Here is a 15,990-nt window from a genome sequence, read left to right as displayed (position 1 = left end):
TTTTTTTTTTTTTTTTTTTTTTTACGGAATCCTAATTTTATTTTGACTGAGGATAAAGTTTCCAATTAAAATTCCTATATATACAACATAGTGAAGCGCACACCACAACATAAACAGTAGCTCTCTCACATAGACGACGGACGATTCAGAATCTTCACATCGTCGCCTCTGCTTTGGCGGCCCATCGCCGGAGATTCCGAAGCCACATAATAGGAAGGGCAAGGCAGCGGTGGTTGATGACGCCGGAGAGACCAGCCACTCGTAGTTCGTTCCTTGGAAGTTTCTGTGCGAGTTTTTCTCTGTCTCTCCCTCCTCCTTCCTCTTAGAAGGTATGATCGTATTCGTATTTCTCTCTCTCTCTCTCTCTCTCTCTCTCTCTCTCTCTCTCCCCCTTGAAACCCTAGATTCGTTGCCCTGCGATTTGATTGATTTTTTTTTTGTCCCCAACTTACATTAATTAGGGTTTGCGTTTCTGTTTTTGTTTTTGTGTGTTTCTCAGGCGAAGCCGCGGGGAAGATCATCTTCTCTCCTCCTCCATTGATACTGATGTTGTAATGTTAAGCCTCCTGAATTTTCTATTTTATTGCTCCAAATCATCATTACATAGAACCCTCTTATTTATGTAGAGGGTTTGACTCTGACTGATTTGACTTTACATGGACTAAACCAGGATTACAAACTGGTTATCATAAACCAACACTTACCCAATTAATGTTATTACTCTAATCGTTTGCGTTCTGTTTTCTTTTCTCAGGCGAAGCTTTGTAATGGGAACATCCTTCGGTAACACAATGTAATTTCTGTTTTTCCCTCTCTTATATTTATGATCTATCTATCTATGCGTAGTTTGTTCATATTTTTGCTATTGATTGATCTTATTCTTTTCTCATGGCAGCTACGATTTTGGCTCCATTGCAGGACGTTGACTCTACTGCTCCCCCTTGTAAGTGTTTTCTACTACTCTCCACTCTTTTTTTGTTGTTGTTTCCCCATCTGCGTTGTTTAACTGTTGTGGTCTTACAATTGTTTTTGGGTGCAGGACGTTGCTACTTTAGGGACTGTAAGTCCTCATGTATTGTGCTTTCATTGCTGTTGTGAAATTATAGAAGGAGACTAAGGAGTTAAGCCTGCTTTCTCAAATTGTTGACCTCCTTGACCAGCCTGAAGGTGGTGCTAATTCTCTAAATATTACCAGGCGTGATACTAAACATTCATCCTTTGTCTCTTTGGTCTATGATACTTTATATGTTGCTTTACAGTTTACGTTTTTTTGTTTGTTTATTCTCAGGCGAAGCTTTGTAATGGGAAGGTCGTTCATATTAAAAGGCTGCAGGAAACATGGATTATATGTCACAGTAGTCTTCCTGATTTGCTTAGACAAATTAGTAGATCCTTCGATAATATGTAAGTTCTGTTTTTCCATCTATCTGTCTATGCGTAATGTTCATATTTTGCTATTGATGATCTTATTCTTTTCTCATGGCAGCTACGATTTGGTTCCGTTGCATCTATGCCTTGCATGACAGCAGTGGAGACACAGAACAGTGTTTCTGATGGAACGGAGCCTTCTAAAGGGACTTACAACTGATTAAAATACTGCTCCCCCATGTCAGTGTTTTCTACAACTCTCCACTCTTTCCATGTTTATATATTTTTTTTTGTTTCCTCATCTTTGTTTGTTTATCTGTGGTCTTACAATTGTTTATGGGTGCAGGACGGAACCTTCTCAAAGGTCTTCTCTCAGCTGATTAAAATACTGCTACCCATGTAAGTGTTTTTGTTGTTTGCCCCATCTGTGTTGTTTAACTGTGTTCTTATAAATGTTTTTGGGTGCAGGACGTTGCTGCTTTTGGTACTGTAAGTCCTTAACTATGGTGGTTACATTTCTGTTGTGAAAATAGAGAAGGATAATGAGGAGTTAAGCACCTTCTCAAAGTTTTGACCTCCTTGAACAGCACGAAGGCTGGTGTTGCTAAATCTCTGAACACTACCAGGTGATACTAAACATTAATTCATCCTTTCTCTCTTTAGTCTATAGTCTCGCTAACGGTGTGATACTTTGTATGTTACTGCACAGTTTGCGTTTTTATACTTTATATGTTGTGCAGGTCAGAGACATGGATTCAAGAATGAAGACTGATTAAGGTAAGTTAACTCTGTTCTTCTCTCTTTATTCTTTTTACTTGGATTTTTGAGATTTACCAAGTTATACTACTAACCCTGCTTCTGATGCTGTTTTCTCTTTGTCGTTTCAGCTGATTTGATGGTTGCTGCAGTAGCACTTGGGATAAAAACAAAACAGAGGTTTGTCACAGGTAATTTTTCACTTAATATATGAGATTTTCTTTTTTATAATGACTCTTAGTGTTGTTCTGATACTTTCTTCTCCTCTGCAGCTGTCCGTCACTACAAACTGTCTCTCCAAAACTTGAATGATGAAAAAAAAAAAAAAGAGAAACATACTTCTGGAGGTATAGATTTGTAGAGGTTTTGACTCTGATTGACTTTACATGAACTAAACCAGGATTACAAACTGGTTATCATAAACCAACACTTACCCAATTAATGTATTACCCTAATCGTTTGCGTTTTGTTTTCTTTTCTCAGGCGAAGCTTTGTAATGGGAAGTTGGGAACATCCTTCGGTAATACAATGTAAGTTCTGTTTTTCCCTCTCTTATATTTATGATCTATGCGTAATTTGTTCATATTTTTGCTATTGATTGATCTTATTCTTTTCTCATGGCAGCTACGATTTTCCCTCTATTGTATCTGTGCCTTGCAAGACAGCAGAGCAGAGACAGAACTGTGTTTCTTCAGGCCTCTCGTTTAGGTAAAAAGAAGCGTGATGGAACGGAGTTTTGACCTCTAAGTGTTTTCTACATATTTTTTTGTTGTTGTTTCTGTTTAACTCTGCTCTTACAATTGTTTAGGGTCTAGAAGTCTTCATGCATTGTGCTTACATTTCAGTTGTGAAAATAGAGAAGGAGAATGAGGAGTTAAGCCCGCCTTCTTAAATTGTTGACCTCCTTGACCAACCTGAAGGTGATGCTAATTCTCTTAAACATTACCAGGTAGTCGGAGGAATTCTTGGAAGAAATGATATGATTATGATCTTTAGTGCCTTCACGTACAAGGATCTACAGAAGTTTGCCATTCTCTGAGGATTATGCCATAAGGTAATTTATGAACGTTCTAACCAGAAAAATTTGATTGAGTTATAAACTTGTTGCTATTTACTATATTGATTGGAATTGTGGCTTAATATTTTATTTTTCAGGTGGGTATTGAGTTGATTCCAAGGGACTTTGACATGGATTCTCCAGCACCGTTCCGTAAATCAGTTGTCGTCAGTCTGGTCCCAGTGCAAGAGGTAATTGAAAGTGTTCTATCGAAATCGCGATTCTTTCTAATATCTTACTCAGCCATTGCTATTGATCAGACTTTTTATTCTAAATCTCTGCAGCAAGCAACATGTTCATCTGCTGGAAGGCAACTTCTGGAGTCATCTAAAACAGCTTTACACAAAGGAATGCTTTAAGGTCCTATGGAACAAAGGTAATATTGTTGATCATACTACTTTTTGTTTCTTTGCACATCTTAATATTGTCAATGAGAAGGAAGTTGTAACAGGCTACAATATATCAGCAAAAGGCTTTAGATACCAATGAGAAGAAAGTTGGACTTGATCATTCAGATACGATGAAGAGTTATGGTGACCTTGCTGTCTTCTACTATAGGCTTCAGCATACGGAGCTGACTCTTACGTAAGTATTGATTTTAACAGAACTGCAAGGTTTGTGGTTGATGGTTTAAATGTTTGATGCCTCTTTCTACCATCTATAAACATGGGTGTTTTTTTTTTTTGTTAGGTACGCTAAGCGTGCGTTGTATCTCTTACATCTCACATGCGGTCATCCAAACACTGCTGCAACATACATCAATGTAGCCATGATGGAGGAAGGTCTCGGAAATGTACATGTTGCCTCGAGGTATCTTCACAATGCTTTCAATTGTAATCAAAGGTGCTTGGTCATGATCACATCCAGGTTCTTTTCACATTGCTAATACGTTGGTGCTATGTTAAATTTCAGACTGCTTAGGGACATACTGCTAATGGATCTTATTCTTGTCTCTTTAGTCTATTGTCTCGCTTACGGTGTGATACTTTATATGTTGCTTTACAGTTCGCGTACGTTTTTTGTTTGTTTATTCTCAGGCGAAGCTTTGTAATGGGAAGGTCGTTTACATTGAAGGCTGCAGGAAAAAAGGATTATAATGTCACAGTCTTGCTGATTTGCTTAGACAAATTAGTAGATCCTTCGATAATATGTAAGTTTTCTTTTTCCCTGTCTTATATGCTTGATCTTTGTGTAATGTTCATTTTGATATTGATGATCTTATTCTTTTATCATGGCAGCTACGATTTGGTTCCATGGTCCAACCAATTTGCCTTAATTGCATCTATGCCTTGCAAGACAGCAGTGGAGAGACACAACAGTGTTTCTGATGGAACAGTGCCTTCTCAAGGGACTTACAACTGATGAAAATACTGCTCCCCCATGTCAGTGTTTTCTACAACTCTCCACTCTTTCCATGTTTATATTTTTTTTGTTTCCTCATCTTTGTTGTTTAACTGTGGTCTTACAATTGTTCATGGGTGCAGGACGTTGCTACTTTAGGGACTATAAGTCAAAAAGTATTCTGATTACATTGCTGCTGTGAAAATAGAGAAGGAGACTGAGGCATTAATCCCACCAGGTGATAGTAAACATTCATCTTTTGTTTCTTTAGTTTATTGTCTCGCTTACGGTGTAATACTATATATCTTTTCTTTACAGTTTGAAATTACTTCTCCATAAATCCTCTTCTAAGAAGAACAAGAAAAGTCCTCAGCAAACAGGATAATGAGCTTAAATCTTCATGGGAATATGTACGTTAAATGGTGGAAGAAAGTATAGTGAGTATAATTCTACAACAACTCCATCCTTGCAATCTGATGCCGAGAAGAACGCTCAAGAAAACGTACTCAACTTGAAGAATTTGTTGTCTGTTGCAGCCTTCACTAGTAGTCAGATACTGCACTCCATCACAAGGTATGTACATTACATCTCCAGCTTTTTCTCTAAGTTTGTTTACTGACTGTGTGCTAACAAAGAATACTTATTTCACAGTCTTTGCAAGAACTTGTACACTTGGGACAAAATTATAATACTGAAGTTGCTATTCCGAAACTGGTAACTGAGTATAAATTTTTTTGTTGTGTTTTGTATTGGTTATAATAAGATATTAACAACTCATAAAAAAATTTCAATCACTGAATATAGGTTGCAGATTCTGGTTTGTTGGAGCTCTTCCCAGTCGATGGCCAGACTCTAACTGCTTTTATGCACACAAGAGGTCTTCGGATGCGTTCCTTAGGATACGTTGTAAGTTGGCTTTCTTAACCTCATGGTTCTTAGAATCTATTCAAGATGATATTTTTTTTTCTTAATAATCAATTTCTTTTTATGGTTACAACAGGTGGAGCTTTCAGATAAGTTGTCACATGTACAATCACTGTGTGTTCATGAGATGATAGTAAGAGCCATTAAACATATCTTCCAGTCGGTGATTTCTGCCTTTGCTACTGACACTGACAATATAGCTCTAAATGTAGCTGCTGCATTGAACATGATGCTTGGGATTCCTGAAATACTCACCACCACATAACACTTGGAATGTACATCCTCTGATCTTCCGGTGGTTGGAGAAATTCTTGAACAAACGATATGATTATGATCTTAATGCCTTCAGTTACAACGATCTACGAAAGTTTGCCATTCTCTGTGGATTATGCCACAAGGTAATTTATGAATGTTCTAACCAAAAAATTAGATTGAGTTATAAACTTGTGGCTATATACTATTTTGATTGAAATTGAGTTGATTCCAAGGGACTCCTTGACATGGATTCTCCAGCACCGTTACGGAAAACAGATGTGGTCTTTCTGGTCCCAGTGCACAAGGTAATACACAAGATAAAGAATCTTTGAAAATTTCTATCAAAATCTGGATTCTTTCTAATATGTTTCTCGGCCATATTATTTTCTCAGGCAAAGCTTTGCAATGGTAAGGTCGTTACGTATTGAAGGATGCTGGAAAAGGATTTTATAGTATCGGGACACAAAGCATTATATGGTCACAGTCTTGTTGATTTGTTTAAGACATATTAGTAGAGCCTTCGATAATGTAAGTTCTTTTTTCGGCTTTCTTATGTATGATCTATCTATCTGTCTATGTGTAATGTTCATATTTTGCTATTGATGATCTTTTCTTTTCTCATGGCAGCTACGATTTGGATCCATGGTCCAGCGAATTTGACAAGACAGCAGAGGAGAGACAGAACAGTGTTTCTTTAAGCCACTGGTTTGGATAAAAAGTAGCTGATGAAACGGAACCTTCTCAAGGGACTTACAGCTGATGAACATATTGCTACCCCATGTCAATGTTTTCTACAATTCTCCACTCCTTCCATGTATATATATTTTATTAATTGTTTCCTCACCTTTGTTGTTTAACTGTGGTCTTACAATTGTTTATGGGTGCAGGACGTTGCTACTTTTGGGACTATAAGTCTTTAAGTATTCTTGTTACATTGCTGTTGTGAAAATAGAGAAGGAGACTGAGTAGTTAAGCCTGCCTTCTCATATTGTTGACCTCTTTGAAAGCCTGAAGATGGTGCTAATTCTCCAAACATTAGCAGGTGATACTAAACATTCATCCTTTGTCTCTTTGGTTGTTTATAAGTTTTCATGTTGTTTAAATGTGTTAATTAAGTGTACTCCTTGGCCAGATCCAAACCTTGCTTCTCCTTTTTTTTTTTTCAATTTTAGATCGGAAGATGACTGAGATTTTACTTTCACTTAGGCTTCTTGTTTTAATTCACAAGGCAAATCCTCTTGTTGCTCTGTAAGTGATCTCAAAATCATCTGTTTTCCAAAATTAGGAATTGTGTTGGACTGTAACAATCTCTCAATTCAAGTAATTTCATCTTTTATATGTGCAGCTTCGGTTCCTAGAACCTGATCAATGAGATCTTACAAGGTAGAGACCATGTGCAAATTTCGTTTGAGGTCAACTGCTTTTAATCAAGCCTCGGGAAAATAACAAGTTAATCAGTATCGGATGCAGAGCTCAAACAACAAAACCTCAGATGCCAGGCTCTATATCATTCGTTATGAGTTGGTATTGTAGTTAAGTGATATATATAAGGGTATTCTAATTCTTTTTCTTCTTGTTCAATCAACCGTACTCTCAGGGATGCGTAGGTCTGAGCAGACAGAATCCAAGGAGAAACGTTCCCTACCCAAACACCACAGCAGTTTTCTCAAGGAGATAAGTCGACTGACCGTAAGAAGCAGCAAAATGCTAGAAAGATAGTTAATCCGCTGAGGAATCCATTTGCACTCAAGTCAATGTCAATGGCAGTCATCAGAGAACATAAAGAAAGAAATCCATGTTAGCTTTGTATCGTGCTTGATTTTCAGGCTCGGACTGAGAAGAAAAGACTAAAAGCTCTAGGCTCTGATACTAACCTTTGAAATTACATATGTAGATGAATTTTTGCCGATTCAAATAGTGTGTGATTTGCAACTCTTGTTGGGACATATGCCCGGGGATATTCCATTTTCATTGAGCCTTATGACAAGAGAAAGCTTCATATCCCTGATCTTCTAGATCCTCTGCAGGTAAAAATATGAGTCATATAAGAAAAAATATGAGTCATATAAGACTTTACTGAGCTTAATTGAGAATATTAACACTTTACAGACATGCACGTCTGTTTGTATCATGTGTGTGTATTTGATCCGTATCCATCAAGATGAATTAGTCCAATCCGTAGGAGAAGCTTGAAAGGGAGATTTGAAAAGAGGAAACCTAAGTATAGCCTGCTTAATTATTATTTTGAACAAAGTCGTAAAATTAGTAGTTTCCTTTTGACTATTTTCCCTTCTCTTTGTACAATTGAACTGTCCATTTATTAAGAAACAAAAAAAAAAGAATTGCTAAAATCATAACATGAATCAATTACAAGAAGAATAAGAAACACCTAAAACAGAGACATTGTTCATCCTCATCGCATCAATTCTATGAATACAAAGCCATTCCACAAGCTATGCAACAGCATTGACGGTAACAAGTTCCTTGATCGTGCGAATATCAAACCCAAAACCACTCCAAGGAACACCAATGGCAACATCCTCTGCACATTGAAATGCGCCAGAGCAAACGCAACTGAACTCACAAGAATCGCACACCAAACTGGCATGTACCTAGTCAGAGACGGTAACAAGAACCCTCTGAACACTATCTCTTCCCAAACCGGTGCACAAATCGATACCACAACCGCATACAGTGCCATTGCCACAGGGTCTCTAGCCATTATCGACTGCTCGACACTTGACAGTGAGACCGGACTTGAGGTCGGTGGGAGTGGCAAAAGGTTGAGGTTTAATTGGGATAGACGGTTTACGAAAGGGAACATGAAACAGCCTATGATAACATCTAGTTGCCAGTTTCCTTTGAGGCTAAAGCGGAACCAATCGCTTGCAAGAGGACGGAACATGGAGAGACAACGGTGGAGGATAGCAATCCCGGCAAGGCCTTCTGTTACATCAGTTACCAGACTGAACAAAGCTTGGCCTCTAAATGTTAGGGATTCTTTGTGGAAACCTGATATATGAGCCATGAATGGGATCATCCATGAACCAATGAACCAGAAAGCAGCTACCCACAGAAGCATTACCTGCAAAAGTTATGTTGGGGTCACAACAAATGATCACATGTTAAAATTGAAGGCTTCGGAATGTAACTCAATTCTCATTATCGTTTGTTTTGCTTCTTCTTTATGAACCAAGGCATCTATTAGCTTGAAGTTCTCTCGTTTCAACAGCCTAATAACCTATATCTAACTAATAAAGGCTAAAGAGGTAAGACATGTAGTCCATAGTATCTACGTCAAGGATCTTTGCCCACAATTAAATGCCTCTATTTTCCAAAACTACATCTTACGCAGACTCAATATTCGTAACACTCCACTATTCATATACTGATATACAGATAAACCAGTAGACGTTCTAGATAGGTTTCATTAATGTCCCTGTGTGACATTAAGAAGTAGGTACCTGCACAATGGTCTCGACAGTCCATGGTACCTTCCAACGAGTCCCAATGGCTTTCAAAACTGCATCTGCAGCCTGAAACCCAACGAAACAAAGTGCATCAGATAGACCCAATATAATGTTATGAACACAAGATCGATAAGCCTTCCCGTCACGTTTTAGTAAAAAGAGATGTTTCATAATAATACTATCAATTTGTATTCCACAAATTGGCACATTTCCAGATCAAAAGAATCGTCAAATTCTCTTTCATTAAAAAACCAGTAGATGATGGATAATACAGTACATAACAGTTAATTCCAAAAGATGAGATTTCTGCAGTCTAGACCCTAATATCATAATTGATTTGTCATACTAAAACAGAGACTAAAGAAAAGGTGGTTCTTCTTCAAAAAATACAATTATCCAGTGACTTCAAGAGATCCTTTTACCTTTTGAAGAGTTGCCTTCAAATCTGTTTTATCTGTACATGGAGAATCTTGATCTGGCTTAACTATTTCCTCAGGCACGAATTGCTCCGGATTCTCAGGAGCAGAATCCTCATTTCTAAAGCAAAAAAACTTCCATTTCTGCACCAAAAATAGCACCAAAAAGTTTCAATACATTGAAGATAAAACTCTTCATCTGCATCAACACAAAATATAAAGCAGCTGTTCTCATTTACCAATTGGACATATCTAACTTAAAACACCTAATCCATGAAAAAAAAAACCCAATTCCACAATTTCATGAACAACCCTTTCTGTACTAGTTGTCAAATTTAAAGTTTCAAACTTGATTTGGAGAAACAGAGAAAAGAAACAAGAAGACGTACGTGCTTCGCGGGCTTATTAGAAGGTGAAGAAGCAGCAGTTAAAGGGGAAATCTGGGTAATAGCAGGAGAGAAGACAGTTCGACTAGGAACCCTAAACTTTGAACGCGAAATAGATAGCGCTGGGCGATGGCAAAGGAGGAGAGACGAAGAAGAGCAAGGAGAGGTCAACATGGGAATCTCCTCAGTGTTCCGTGGAATGAGAGATGAGAAAAACCCACAGAATATGCCAACACTAAGGAACCCTAATGTGAGATTCTTCTTCTCAGTTTCATCAGAGAAATTGAACAAACAAAAAAAAACCCTAATTATCTGAAAATTGGATTTGGGGGTTTCGTGACCAGAGAGAGAGAGAGAGAGAGAGAGACCAAAAAAGTTGTTGAACTTTCAACGACAATGTAATTAACAATCCTTCTAAACCGAATTAAACCGATGATTAAACCGGAATAGATCAATTATGCAACTTCTTTTTTTAAATAAAATTTCTGTTATTTTTATAACTTACGGATGATTACAATAGAGAGAAAAAGTGTCTCAGCAACAACTAGATTCGGAGTTAAACATGCCTGATACAATAAAGAAAGTAGAAGATTTTACAAAGCGAGAAAGAGTAAAGAAGAGGATAAGTTAGGCCGAGAGCCCTCAGAACCAGTACGCTAGCATGCCCCGTAGCTTCAGATTTGTCTCTCGTGCTAAGCAGGTGTTTCGGATACGTCTATCAAGATGCTGGAAAAGGCCTTCGACTGGGGTGCGTTGTCCGGTGAAGATTCGCGCGTTTTGCTCATGCCAAAGTGTGTAGATCACTCCCTGAGCTACCAGTAACTTCAGTGTTGCCAAGTTTCCTTCGGAGGAGGCTTGCAACCATAGTAGAAAACCGTCCCAAGAGCTAAAACCAAAGAAATGCAGTTTCATTCTTGAGGTGCACCATCTCCACAAGTCGTAGCTATAAGGACAGCGTACGAATAGGTGATCTCTTGTTTCAGTATAAATTTCACAAAGAATACATGTGTCATCTTCCAAGAGACCCCAGTTCCTCAAGCGAGACAAAATTGGCATTCTATCAAAGCAAGCAAGCCACATTATGAAAGAGTATTTGGGGATGGAACCTGGGAACCAAACCTGCTTGAGTATTTGGGGATGGAACCTCGGAGCCAAATTATGCAACTTCTTTGTCTACAAAAACGCAATGTTGACCAAAACACTAAAAAAAGAAGACTAAAACGGGGAGATCATAAAACACTATTAGACTGGTATGCGACTTTGGTTTGCATGCAAGTCGTCGTCATCATAGTCTAGGGAACATAGACAGCCACAGCAAAGGGCCATGAACCCAATGGTAGAGGGTAATCCGACACAGAGAGCGAGTTTGGGAGAGATACAATAGAGGAGAAAGACGATGACAACAATCCCAAAGCCATGACTCACGCATTCAACAAAGAAGAAACCTAATTCTCCATCTTCTGGGGGTGCCGCGGGTCCGGCAATAGCGCAATTGACGTATAAGGATGCCAAAAAACTGCCATAGATATTTTGGTCGTCGTTCAAGGGGATCTTGTTTAGCCTTATGTATATGAACGCTGCAAGAGCCGCCGACACGATGAGTATGTGCATGATGATGACGTGAAGTATTCGCGTCATGGACCTGCCATACCACAAAAAATAAAATAAAAAAATAAAAGAAGATAACATATGCAATCACGCCACTAATAATTAGTTGGAAATCAAATAGCCATATAGGAATTAGGAACCACAACGAAAGATAAAGAACAATCACCGATCCACTCACCATGTACATTTAGGTTTAGCCATCGTTTTGGTCTTCTTTATTATGATGAATATTATAGAACCTCTGTAATAAATATTATAATCACACACTTCGTTTAGTCTCAATCCTTGTAATATATATAGAGTACATCACGTTCAACATCCTATTCCAACTCGAAATAGGATTTTATATATCATATATGTTACGTTATATTTATTTTTATTATATATATATAAAATAAAAATAAAAATAAAAATAAAAATAAAAATAAAAACCTACAGAGGTCATAGTAGAAACTTCATCAAAAGACATAGCCTGGACTTTAAACTGCCTCGTATATATGATTCCGTGGTGAAAAATCTATTACCATGACATGAGTTAGAAGAGAAATTAGTCAAACGGTCAAATTAAAATCTCTGTCTCCTGTCTCTTTCCTCCTCATATATCGCCATGTCTTCCTCTCATCCATTTCTTGACTCCCAAGAAACACTACAATCTCTCTCCCCCAAAAAGAAAGAACAAAAAAAAACAAACCCTAATTCTCTCTCTCTCGCAATTTGTCTAATGTCTCCTTGATCCATCACGGTCTCCAGAATAAGTCTCTACAACATTGTTCTCGGAATATTTCAGGGATGGGAAGGAGAGATTCATGTTTTCAAGAAACAACATATGTTTCCTTCTTCGTTCTTCTTTCCTTAATCTTTCATCAAAATGTAATATGTCAAGACGATAGAAGCTTGGATAATCCCGCGGCTAATCGTCTCTATAACCAATTCGTCTTCGACAAAATATCGAACCTCACCGAAGTTTTTGAGGATGATATTAAACGAGAACTCGGTTTCTGCATTACCAATGTGTTAGTTTCTAAACATGTCTCGTTTTCATGACCAATGTGTTAGTTTCTGATGAAACTTTTTTTTTGTGTGTGTTGTAGAAAAGAAGATTATAACGAAGCCTTTAATTTCTCTAAAAAGCCAGATTTCTTAAATGCCTGTGGTAAATCCANACAAACCCTAATTCTCTCTCTCTCGCAATTTGTCTAATGTCTCCTTGATCCATCACGGTCTCCAGAATAAGTCTCTACAACATTGTTCTCGGAATATTTCAGGGATGGGAAGGAGAGATTCATGTTTTCAAGAAACAACATATGTTTCCTTCTTCGTTCTTCTTTCCTTAATCTTTCATCAAAATGTAATATGTCAAGACGATAGAAGCTTGGATAATCCCGCGGCTAATCGTCTCTATAACCAATTCGTCTTCGACAAAATATCGAACCTCACCGAAGTTTTTGAGGATGATATTAAACGAGAACTCGGTTTCTGCATTACCAATGTGTTAGTTTCTAAACATGTCTCGTTTTCATGACCAATGTGTTAGTTTCTGATGAAACTTTTTTTTTGTGTGTGTTGTAGAAAAGAAGATTATAACGAAGCCTTTAATTTCTCTAAAAAGCCAGATTTCTTAAATGCCTGTGGTAAATCCACAAAAGGTATATATATTTATACATCCCCTGTTTCATTGATATATATAAGAAGAATTAAAGTAAGGTTTGTACATTTTGTTGATGTTTTTGGTTTGAGAATAGGTGACATGATGCAAAGGATATGTACGGCTGCAGAAGTGAGGATATACTTTAATGGATTATTAGGAGGTCCAAAGAGAGCTACGAATTACTTGAAACCGAACAAGAACTGCAATCTATCTTCATGGATGTCTGGATGTGAACCTGGATGGGCTTGTCGTACTGCTAAAGATGTGAAAGTTGACCTTAAAGACGATAAGAATGTTCCTGTAAGAACTCAGCAATGTGCGCCTTGCTGCGCAGGTTTCTTTTGCCCTCGTGGCATTACCTGCATGATCCGTAAGTCATCAACAATTCAAAACGATTGATCAGAATTCACTTTTTGATCCATTTCTAATGTTTTTTCTCACAATGATATGAAGCTTGTCCATTGGGAGCTTATTGTCCAGAGGCTGAGCTGAACAAAACAACAGGATTATGCGACCCGTAAGTCTTGCTTTTTGATCAATTTTCAAAGTTCGTCTTGAACATATGGTAAGATTAGCTGCAGGCTTGTTGTTTTTGCAGATATCATTACCAGCTTCCTTCTGGACAGCCAAATCATACTTGTGGTGGAGCTGACATTTGGGCTGATATTGGTAGTAGCAGTGAAGTTTTCTGTTCAGCTGGATCGTTTTGTCCTTCCACTATCGACAAGCTTCCTTGTAGCAAAGGGTAACTAACTAAGAATGATTTTCATAACTTTCGTCAAAGGTTCATCTTTCTCTAATCTCATGATCAGCTAAGCTCATCTATTATTTGCTACAGACATTACTGCAGGACAGGTTCTACTGCAGAACTAAGTGAGTGATCTCTTTTTTCCAAACAACTATCAAGAATCAAACTATCAGAGATAAAGAAAGAGAACTTACAGTCTCTTTTCTCTGATGAATGTGCAGATTGTTTTAAGCTGGCAACATGCAATCCAAGATCAACAAATCAAAATATCACAGCATATGGAATCATGCTTTTTGTGAGTCATTGATCTCTCTCCTTAAACTATTTGCTTCACGTATCTGTTGGTTTAGTTTCCAGTTATTTGAGTCTTTGGCTTGTTTCTATGTAGGCTGGGTTAGGTTTCTTGCTCATAATCTTATACAACTGTTCTGATCAAGTGCTTGCAACGAGAGAAAGAAGACAAGCGAAATCCAGGGAAAAAGCAGTACAAAGTGTGCGAGATTCACAGTCACGGGAGAAATGGAAATCTGCCAAAGATATAGCAAAGAAGCATGCGACCGAGCTGCAGCAATCGTTTTCCCGAACATTTTCCAGGAGAAAATCTATGAAACAGCCAGATTTGATGAGAGGTTTAAGCCAAGCAAAACCTGGATCAGATGCTGCCTTACCACCAATGTCAGGAAGTAGCTCAGACACAAAAAAGGGAAAGAAAAAGGATAAGAACAAACTAACTGAGATGTTACATGACATTGAACAAAACCCTGAAGATCCTGGAGGGTTTAATCTTGAGATTGGTGATAAAAACATTAAAAAACATGCTCCAAAAGGCAAGGCCTTGCATACTCAGAGCCAGATGTTCAGATACGCTTACGGCCAGATTGAGAAGGAAAAAGCAATGCAGGAGCAGAACAAGAACTTGACTTTCTCTGGAGTCATCTCCATGGCTAATGATATCGACATACGAAAGAGACCTACGATTGAAGTTGCTTTTAAAGACCTTACGATTACTCTAAAAGGGAAAAACAAACATCTCATGAGATGTGTTACTGGTAAACTATCACCTGGACGTGTTTCTGCTGTGATGGGTCCTTCTGGTGCCGGTAAAACCACTTTCCTAACAGCTTTGACAGGAAAAGCACCAGGTTGCACCATGAGTGGAATGATTCTCGTAAACGGCAAGGTTGAATCAATTCAATCCTACAAGAAAATCATAGGTTTTGTGCCTCAGGATGACATTGTCCATGGAAACTTGACAGTGGAGGAGAATCTCTGGTTCAGTGCAAGATGCAGGTATGTCACATTTTGCTTAATGAAATTTAAGTTTTCAAAATCTTATTCAACTGTATGCATAAACCATTGGTTACTACATAAACAGGCTGCCTGCAGATCTCCCAAAGCCGGAAAAGGTTTTAGTTGTAGAAAGAGTCATTGAGTCACTTGGTCTGCAACATGTTCGAGACTCTCTTGTTGGGACTGTGGAAAAGAGAGGAATCTCTGGAGGTCAGAGAAAAAGAGTCAATGTGGGTCTTGAAATGGTGATGGAACCATCACTCTTAATATTAGACGAACCAACTTCAGGCCTTGACAGTTCATCTTCTCAGTTACTTCTCAGAGCTTTACGTCGTGAAGCTCTTGAAGGAGTAAACATCTGTATGGTTGTCCACCAACCCAGGTTCAACATATATACTCTCCCACTAGCTAATACTAAACAGATGATTAGATCTTTATTCTCATTTGATCTTGTCTCTCTGCAGCTATACTCTTTTTCGGATGTTTGATGATCTAATACTTCTGGCAAAAGGTGGACTGATATNTAAAACCACTTTCCTAACAGCTTTGACAGGAAAAGCACCAGGTTGCACCATGAGTGGAATGATTCTCGTAAACGGCAAGGTTGAATCAATTCAATCCTACAAGAAAATCATAGGTTTTGTGCCTCAGGATGACATTGTCCATGGAAACTTAACAGTGGAGGAGAATCTCTGGTTCAGTGCAAGATGCAGGTATGCCACA

The 15,990-nt window shown here is 38.1% G+C and overlaps 1 protein-coding gene and 1 long non-coding RNA gene across 22 annotated transcripts; one reads left to right on the top strand and one right to left on the bottom strand.

Moving 5' to 3' along the window:
• Positions 104-7,704, top strand: LOC104762183. 21 transcript variants are annotated; one of them, XR_763417.2, is made up of 35 exons: positions 104-329; positions 500-551; positions 755-793; positions 896-943; positions 1,040-1,060; positions 1,161-1,167; positions 1,289-1,404; positions 1,487-1,608; positions 1,715-1,767; positions 1,837-1,857; positions 1,956-1,994; positions 2,109-2,145; positions 2,256-2,315; positions 2,397-2,471; positions 2,608-2,654; positions 2,749-2,832; positions 2,933-3,178; positions 3,280-3,372; positions 3,466-3,557; positions 3,633-3,766; positions 3,872-4,048; positions 4,219-4,331; positions 4,420-4,563; positions 4,666-4,760; positions 4,841-5,095; positions 5,174-5,236; positions 5,327-5,428; positions 5,523-5,579; positions 5,659-5,844; positions 5,935-6,006; positions 6,094-6,229; positions 6,329-6,515; positions 6,589-6,743; positions 6,874-6,949; positions 7,047-7,704. It is a non-coding gene; the product is annotated as an uncharacterized LOC104762183 (long non-coding RNA). The 21 variants fall into 21 exon arrangements; XR_763421.2 differs by having other exon boundaries at positions 919-943; positions 1,837-1,994; XR_763412.2 differs by having other exon boundaries at positions 1,837-1,994.
• On the bottom strand, positions 7,961-10,334 carry LOC104762182. Its single transcript, XM_010485426.2, has 4 exons — positions 9,977-10,334; positions 9,594-9,731; positions 9,166-9,237; positions 7,961-8,786 (listed from the first exon to the last, which is right to left on the bottom strand). The coding sequence occupies exons 1-4, from the start codon at positions 10,145-10,147 to the stop codon at positions 8,115-8,117; spliced, it is 1,053 nt and encodes a 350-aa protein (XP_010483728.1). The 5' UTR covers positions 10,148-10,334; the 3' UTR covers positions 7,961-8,114.

Source organism: Camelina sativa, chromosome 18 (genome assembly GCF_000633955.1).
Source record: "Camelina sativa cultivar DH55 chromosome 18, Cs, whole genome shotgun sequence".
Classification (NCBI taxonomy): Eukaryota; Viridiplantae; Streptophyta; class Magnoliopsida; order Brassicales; family Brassicaceae; genus Camelina; species Camelina sativa.
This window is presented reverse-complemented; position numbering and strand designations above follow the sequence as displayed.

Bases quoted from the DNA above. Each gene is read 5' to 3' on its own strand.
- LOC104762182 (XM_010485426.2), bottom strand. From the start codon at position 10,147: ATGTTGACCTCTCCTTGCTCTTCTTCGTCTCTCCTCCTTTGCCATCGC. The intron at 9,732-9,976 runs GTACGTCTTCTT...TTTTTGGTGCAG, and splicing joins CTAATAAGCCCGCGAAGCAC to AAATGGAAGTTTTTTTGCTT. The intron at 9,238-9,593 runs GTAAAAGGATCT...GTTGGGTTTCAG, and splicing joins TGAAGGCAACTCTTCAAAAG to GCTGCAGATGCAGTTTTGAA.